Consider the following 9054-nt stretch of genomic DNA (forward strand, 5'->3'; position numbering starts at 1 on the left):
CCGGTTCGATCATTTATTTATCAAATGCGTTATGCAAACTTTGAAAATTGCAAAAAAAGTCTATACAATTTTATGTCTTCTTTCACGGTAAACCTAATTTAGATTACAACATGAACATTCGTCATATTTTTTATTAAAACCTATGTGTTGAAGTTAAGTAAATCATTAGCAACGACAGATTAATGGCAGATTATATCATTTTATATTAAATTACCTTGATAGCTTAAATCAAAATTGATCATGGTTGTCAGTTCTTGAACGTAAAGAAAGAAGATTTGAATTAAAAAATGATTGAATGGATGCCAGTTAATAAGTTACTCTATAAAAATGGGGATTGATAAATTTATTTAAAACGTTTTGAATATTCCGATTCTTCGGTTCCAAGTCTAGAACCGCCGGTTTTACCCGGAACCGAACCGTGAACCGTTTGATGCAAATTTTGAGAACCGAGAACCGAACAGGTACACACATTAGCGGTTCTGAGGCACCGGTTCGGTTCCGGTTCCTAGGTTCTGACGGTTCCGAACCGTTATTTGCTCACCCCTAAAAAGAATAGTGTAAAAAATGGAACAATGGCATCAGGGAGGGATCTACCATTGGCATCTAAATCTGGATTCCTGGCATCTAATTCAACATGTACCAATCCCACGGTTCTCCCTTCATACCAATAAAAAAATATATGTATATATAGAATCTAAATACTTGCTATAGCCTATAACCACACACCCTGCTAAAGCTAGAGATCGAGTACTATGGCCATGACCATGACCATGGAGTTGGAGGCGCTTGCAATCAATTACTTGACCCAAAGTGTTTGGGCCTGGCTAGCCTTTCTAACCGCAGCTCTTAGCTTCTGGAAGATCAAGTCTTCTATTCATCATAATAATGATAATATTTCTCCCAAGCTATTATCACCATCACCACCACCACCACCACCACCACCACCATCTCCATCACCACCACTGCAGACCTCCAATCAACAACAGACCACATTTTGTTTATTGGAGAATCGGAGAAATGGCAAGTATAGTGTGTACTATGGAGAAGATGCATATATAGGTAGGAAGGAAAGTAGAAAGACAATTAGGAGGCATAATAATAATAATAATAATAATAATAATAACCCTGACGGATTGGGCGATGAATGGGAAGCGCTACTAAAGCTGAAGACAATGGAGATGGGGTGGTATCGCTACCAGGATTTGACGCTGTTAGACGGCATTGTTGTTCGCTTCTGGAACCACCATCTAGTGTGCTAATAAGACTATTTCTTTCTTTCCATCCATATGTACGTGTACGTGCTTTGGCATGGTCATCCATGTCCATCAAATTGTACATACATGATGAATTTATTACAATAATAATGGAAATGCCTTAATTAGCTATTGGTTAACTATTATTTGTTATTAACCATCTTTATGATTAGTATCTAACAATTTGTAGTATAGACGTCTCCATCATGGTATGTTTTTATTCCTAATTTTAGTTTAATTCATCAAATGAATATATATATAAACACTCAATCATTCAACAACACTGTGTCTAGCAAGAAGCTAGCCCAACCCCACAACCACACACCCTAATACACCCGAACATAGCTCGACCCAGGTACACATTGAAGCGATACCAATCTTCTCACGACACGAAAGACCCACCCGATTTGTTTTTTATCCACAAGTAACTCATCTCTTTAACAATTCAAATGCATACATAGAAAAAGCATATAAAACGATATCAAGTGAATCGTAATTTTATGATAATAATTATTTTATATAATATCAGTTTCACCTCTTTTACTATAAATAATAAACATCTTTACTGATCTGAATTCATTATTTTAATAAATAATAATAATTTTTTTTTGAACGCTCGACCAATAGTTTTATTAGGCAAATAGCCAAATTAACAAGTTGCTAGTTTTATTAGACAAATAATAATAATAATTAAATACGTTGTTATGGCTATATATTTTTTGTTTGAAAAATTGTGTTTCCAACCATGAGGATTTTCCCTTACCGTTAACCTACAATTAACATGTTTAAGATTTTATGTGCAATTAAGGTCTAGAAGCAGTAGAGGGCTTGTTTATTAAAAAGAAAAGAAAAGAATTGTTGACTGGGAGCACATGGGGTTGTGAAAAAAGACACGTGAACAACGTACTCTTGTCTTTGGGCACCGCGTGAGTAAGCACCCGTTTGTAGATAACATAAGACTGACTTGTATCAGTCAACGCGTCATGTTGACTCTGGAAGTGTGCATATAGCCGCCAATTAATCCACTCTCCGGTCTCCACAGAAACAAAACAAAACCAAACCAAACCAATATCCAAAATCGTATAATAAATATGGTTAAGTCCTCAAGGCGTAGGAGTAGCGAGGCCATGTACAGAGGTGTGAGAAAAAGGAAATAGGGAAAATGGGTGTCGGAAATTAGAACACCTAACAGTCGAGCGAGAATCTGGTTGGGGTCCTACGACACCCCTGAAAAGGCTGCTAGAGCCTTTGACGCCGCCCTCTTCTGCCTACGTGGCAGTGCCGCTGAAGAGGTAGGTTCTCGCAAAGCCCAGTTGGACCCACAAGACTCACCTTGAAGAGGTACGTCTACGCAAAGACCAACTGGATCCGCAGGACCCACCATGCTCAGAGAGATGAAGACCTTACACGCAGTAAGCCAGCTGTCCCCGCAGGAAAGCCTCCCTTGGTACAGTACCCTGCCTGTCCCCGCAGCTGTGGGTACAAGCCAAGAAGGAAGGCTACCCGCACTAACAGTAAGGCTACACGTATAAGGCACTAACTCTTATACTTCAGTAATGTCACCTGAAGAAGGAATGAGCAAGGCAGGAATATTCCCGCCCAAAAGAGCCAGTCCGTACGCTTCTAGAAGATCTTTTGTTCTATACCTACCAATGTATGGACAAATAGACAAGATCAGACAAAAGCAACCCATGAACCAATTACAGGGTGACAGCTCACTGACAATAGTACGAGGAGGAGCACGCTCCAGTACAAAATGTCACTATCAGCCGCTGCCTACCCACCAACTCCCATCATGGCACGAACGTAGCCCATAGTTGGTGGAAAAGGAATATTATATACTGCTGGCCGTACCTGCTTGGAAACCTACCTTCGGCTATAAATACTCCAACACCTTGGAACGGTATCATTATCTTCTCTCTAGCTATTTCTTTCTATATACACTTATATTCAGAGCAACCTAGTCTGATTCTCACGCCGGAGGGTGGTCACAAGGAGGAACCCCCCCCCCTTCTCAGTGACGAGCTTACGGTGTCTGTTTTGCAGGTCGAGAAGAATAGCCATATTTGCCGGACCTAACCTTCGTGGGAAACATCTACTTAACCCTAAGATTATCCTTAATCTGTCGGGGTCATTTAGTGTTTCTTCATTGGCGCCATTTATACTTATGATCAGACCACACTGATATGCTGGTATTCACCGCATAAATAAGTGAGGGAGGAAGTAAGTCGTTGCGTGTGAAAAGCGACACAACCCCCATATAAACACAAATAAATAGTAAAAATTTCTAAGGAAAAGATGAGGAAAACCTTCACGCAGGTCAGATATAGATGAAGTTTGGTCATCCTACTAAGTGAAAGTGACGGTCCTACCCGCACAATCATGATAGAGGAAACAGAACATTAACCTATTATCTGACACGCGTCGAAAGGTTAACTTATTCAAAACACTTAGAAAATTGCTAAGATAAACTAAAATATGCATGAGCAAATCATATAATGTTTATAAGGCAAGGCATTAACAAAACATTTATATTCACGATAAAAGCTGTTCAAACATTACAAAATGGCTAGGTATCTACCCGCCTACAAAAAGTGCAAATCTATCCTAACGGCTTGGAGTAATCTCAAGATTCAGGCTTCGGGACCACTCCCTCCAAACCCACTTGAACCCGCACCATCAGTTGGTTGCGGCTGTTCAAGGAAAGCTTTGAGAACAGCTAGCCCGTCATCAGCAGCAGCAACTTCATTCACCTTTTCCACGACCGGATGAGAGAAAGCAGCATACTGGTTCACAGCTTGGTCATAGGCAGCCTCAGTATCAACATCGTGTAGAGGAAATCTGGAAGGCGAGATACCTTTTTCTGCAAATCCTAGGCCAAGTAAGAAACCAACTTTCTCTCCATCCTCATGAGAAGCGTTGAGGGCTGTGCTGATGGCATCATCATAGGATGTGTTCGCGAAAATCCGATGCACAACCTACAAAAAAAAAAAACTTTTCTAAGTATAAAATGCAAAAAGCAAAAAATAATTGAGCTATGCGTACCTGCGGCAACGCTTCTCGTAGAAGCCAATCCTTATTGGACAGAGCCTCTTGAAGGGTAGCTTGAGCTTGATCGCGTGCGCGTTCGGCCTCATTCTTATTTAGGTTGGCAAACAACACTTCCTTGGCAGTAGCCTCCTCAACGCCTTTAAGCTTGCGCTCAGTGCGATCAAGCACACCCCTCTGATCCAAGAGCTCCTGTAGCTTCTTGGCGTCCTCCAAAACCAAAGCCTCATGAGCCTGCTGAAGCTTCTCCAGTTTAGCTTTCAGTTCTTCATTCTCAGTGCGTAGAGGCTCAGCAACAGCTTCAGCTTTTGTGGCCCTTTCAGTCGCATTACGCGCAGCTTCCTTAGCCAACCTAAGCTGTTCATTAACAACTTAAGAAGCCTTGGAACGGGCCTCATGCCTAGCTTGCATTTCGGCCTCAAGATCCTTGAAGGCCTTTTCTCTCTCAGTAGCGGTGGCGGCAAGCTTCTTGTTTTCTTCCCTCAGCGATCGCATCTGAGACCCCTCCAAGCTACGTGCAGTCCTTAACTTATCGTTTTCACGACAAAGTAATTCGACACGCGGCTGCATCCGGGCGAGTAGAATTCGGAGCTCGGTGGACAACCTGCCTTCCTGGTAACTAACCATTGCCTCCCCCAATGCACCACTTGGAGCGGCATGGCGCGTCCAATCGACGCACTCTGCAGCCGTCCTGAGAGTTGTTCCTCAGCGGATATTCCACCTTGGGGCATAAACCTCATTGGAATCCGAAACTGCAACAACAAAAAACAGTCAAGAAAAAATGACTAAGGATGGATAACAGGCCAAGGTAACCCCACGCACCTGTAGGGTCGATAACAGGCCGATAGTCGCTAAACCCGTCACCCGAACCTAAAGGATATCCATCCAAGAGGTCAAGGAGATGGGAAGGAGGCAAAGATCGGACCCCCTCATCAACAGAGGTAAGTCTAGAGGTCCCAACTCTAAACATACCTGAAGAACTGGCCAAGGACGAAGTAGTCGTTGATGCCGAATGTGACACCGTAGAAGTCACAGAGGTAGAGACCATTGGAGATGAACTCATTTGAGATGAACTCATAACCGTTGCAGTCGCTGCAGATGAGCTCATCGCAGATGAGCTCATGGAAAAAGTCACCGCCGGTCCGGTGAATGACGTGGTAAATATGGCGCTGACGGCTGGCGAAGAAGTTGAACTGCTCAACGCAGCAACGAAAGTGGACACCATCGTCGGCACAGCAGCCATGACAGACGACGTCATAACCGGAACAGTTGCTTCAACAGTAAAAGAAATAGAACCAGTACCAGAAACAGACGCAGCCGCCTGGATCATCGCCTCAGATAGGTTGACCAAACCTATCGTCGTGGGTCCGGAACCAACTCGTCCCGCACTACTCTCCTCAAAAACAGATAAGTCTACTTCTGCATAAAGAAAAACCTTAAGATATCAAAAACGAAGGCGGAAGGAGATGCGGAAAAGGTACACAAAAAGTACACTTACTGGTTTTCTTGATCTTGAAAGCCCTGTTAGGCGGAGATGGACCCGATGAAAATGACCTCTTCACGCCAGTTACCTTCGCAATGCTTAGCGGCTCGGAAGTGATAGTTGTTGTCTCAACCTCTGAGACAATGGTCTCGTCACCACCACCAAGGTTCCTCACTGCCTCCTCACTCTCAGTCTCGGAATAAGACTGATCCCCCAAGTCAATGAAGGTAGCAACCTTCGTTTTGCCATTCACGCTAGCCGCCTTCTTTTTCCTTACAACAAAAGGCCCATCTGCGGATCCCTCATCAGAAGATGACAAGATCAGAAGAATTCCAGCAGAAGTGTGAGCATGAAGAGGACGAGGATTAAAGAACTCATTACCTGGCCGAGTGGCGCTTAAAATCTCATGGCCTGGCGGGTAGACCTCTACGAACCTATCCGCAGTTTTCTCCAAAACGGGCAACTCGTTCTCATCAAGATCACGAGTACCCAACCGCGTTGGACCACCAGTCTCCCGCGGGTGCAAAAGCGACTGCAAGTCGTTCCCTTCTGAAATAAAAATGATAACAATGTTAGAAGGAAAACCCTAAACCAACACAAAAGACGGGGCGTACCATAAGGAATATAGTTCAAACCGTATTCAAGAACGATGGGTATTCGCAGCGTCCCAGACCCGGCGTCCTTCCACACGCGACTCATCCCAAGCATGACCATCCCAGATTTCGAGAAGCGATAAACAGGAGTCTGAATCTGGGAAATCTTGGTGAACCACTCCGTCTCCTGGTAATTGGAAGCCGGAAGATTAGGAAGTGCCCTCCCATTCTTGAACGTCATCGCAATGGGAACGACACGAGCGGAAATATAGAAAAATTCATGCTTCCAAGAACGAAGACTACGCTCAGTAGTACAGATCTTCAAACCCTTGATCCGAGTGACAAGGGTATACCAACCCTGGATGCACCTCCAAGTATAGAAGGTCATCAGGCGGTCGACTCGAGGCTCGATATCCAAAATACGGCACACCCATTCGAAATGGCGAACTTTAGCAATTGCCATTGGGTGCACCTCTGTCAAATGAACACCGTGTTTCTCCAAAACACGGTATACGAACTTCTTTAATGGGAATCTTAGATTCCCATATATGAAGAACGAAGCGTAAACCCCTATCTTGCCCTTAGGGGCGTCATATACCGTCTGGTTAGTCTCCGGCAACTCCGGCTCATAGGGCTCCAGCATGAATTTCTTGACGATGTAATTGTATACATCGAGAGAAAGAGTACACTGACACTCGCCAGCAGTACTCTTATCGTCCTTATCGGACGTTGACGTCAGGTTCTCGAGGAAAACATCGGACTCTTCGACGTTAACCTCTGGGTCATGAGAAGAAGAAGACATTTTTTAATGTTAAGGATGAAAGGAAGCGGTTTCAGGAGAATGCTCGCCGGGAAAGATGAGAATTCGCCAGAAATTTCTTAAAAGAAAAGGAAGAGTGAAGTGAAGATAATGGACGAAATACACCCTCTCCACCTTATATACTCATCGCAATGAATGCGATGAATTTAACGCGAATAAGAGAGAAAGCGTAGGAGCAATGACACGGCGACACATGTGGATAAAGCAAGCTGGCAACAGATGTCAGAATGGCGCGTGCCATGAAACTCGCGCCCACGCGCCTGAAAAAGCGTTCAAATTGACCACATGCTGTCACGTCGTCACAACTTCCTTCACATCCTGAAACCGTCAGAAGACGCCAACGTCCTTTCAACCGATTGGACTGTCTTTATCCTTTCACCAACCCTCCGAATTTCAAAAAGATTCAAAAAGATTCAAAAATAAGAGGGAATATACCCCCTTACCTTGGAAAGTAAGAAACCATAAGACAAGTGCGGGTACAGTGTCAAGGCGAAACCCTTCACATACTTAGCACTTGCAGGGAATTGAAGCCAAGAAGATCGATCTTATGGGCCATGCTTGCGGAAAGAGAAATAACACCCCCGCATGGCGGGAACGTTGAGAACTAGATTGTTTGAAGCTTCAAGGTGGAATTGGTTGTTTAACATAACTGATCACTATGTCTAAAACTACCAAAACCTCGTGGAGAATCTACACAAGTGAAACTCAACGCTCCCGACTTGCGAAGAGGTTACACACCTACTCGCATCATACCCAAAGATCAGGCAGAAAAGTCGGGAATTTTCTGCAAGTGACATTAGGAAAACTGCGGGAAGAATCCCCACGGAGAACCTTAAAAAACGAAAACCCCTTTTTAAAGCCCCTTGCTTAAAGTCCAAAAGTTCCCCTCACTTATTAACAATTCATGAGAAGAACAATGGACTGGGGGGACTTGAAGAGGTAGGTTCCCGTAAAGCCCAGTTGGACCCACAAGACTCACCTTGAAGAGGTACGTCTACGCAAAGACCAACTGGATCCGCAGGACCCACCATGCTCAGAGAGATGAAGACCTTACACGCAGTAAGCCAGCTGTCCCCGCAGGAAAGCCTCCCTTGGTACAGTACCCTGCCTGTCCCCGCAGCTGTGGGTACAAACCAAGAAGGAAGGCTACCCGCACTAACAGTAAGGCTACACGTATAAGGCACTAACTCTTATACTTCAGTAATGTCACCTGAAGAAGGAATGAGCAGGGCGGGAATATTCCCGCCCAAAAGAGCCAGTCCGTACGCTTCTAGAAGATCTTTTGTACTATACCTACCAAGGTATGGACAAATAGACAAGATCTGACAAAAGCAACCCATGAACCAATCACAGGGTGACAGCTCACTGACAATAGTACGAGGAGGAGCACGCTCCAGTACAAAATGTCACTATCAGCCGCCGCCTACCCACCAACTCCCATCATGGCACGAACGTAGCCCATAGTTGGTGAAAAAGGAATATTATATACAGCTGGCCGTACCTGCTTGGAAACCTACCTTCGGCTATAAATGCTCCAACACCTTGGAACGGTATCATTATCTTCTCTCTAGCTATTTCTCTCTATATACACTTATATTCAGAGCAACCTAGTCTGATTCTCACGCCGGAGGGTGGTCACAAGGATGAACCCCCCCCCCCTTCTCAGTGACGAGCTTACGGTGTCTGTTTTACAGGTCGAGAAGAATAGCCATTTTTGCCGGACCTAACCCTCGTGGGAAACATCTACTTAACCCTAAGATTATCCTTAATCTGTCGGGGTCATTTAGTGTTTTTTCAGCCGCCAACTTCAACTTCCCTTACACACTTCCTCACATTCCGGGAGGGAGATTGCTCATT

At 44.3% G+C, this 9054-nt stretch overlaps 1 protein-coding gene across 1 annotated transcript; it reads left to right on the plus strand.

Moving 5' to 3' along the window:
* Window positions 1-752: 752 nt before the first annotated feature.
* On the plus strand, window positions 753-1259 carry LOC143572071 (uncharacterized). Its single transcript, XM_077057331.1, has one exon. It carries the CDS (start codon window positions 753-755, stop codon window positions 1257-1259), a length of 507 nt encoding a protein of 168 aa, XP_076913446.1.
* Window positions 1260-9054: the final 7795 nt, after the last annotated feature.

The sequence above is a fragment of the Bidens hawaiensis genome, unplaced genomic scaffold, assembly GCF_021521415.1.
Source record: "Bidens hawaiensis isolate Kalapana, Puna unplaced genomic scaffold, B.hawaiensis_p1.1 tig00001368_1, whole genome shotgun sequence".
Classification (NCBI taxonomy): Eukaryota; Viridiplantae; Streptophyta; class Magnoliopsida; order Asterales; family Asteraceae; genus Bidens; species Bidens hawaiensis.

Bases quoted from the DNA above. Each gene is read 5' to 3' on its own strand.
- LOC143572071 (XM_077057331.1), top strand. From the start codon at position 753: ATGGCCATGACCATGACCATGGAGTTGGAGGCGCTTGCAATCAATTAC.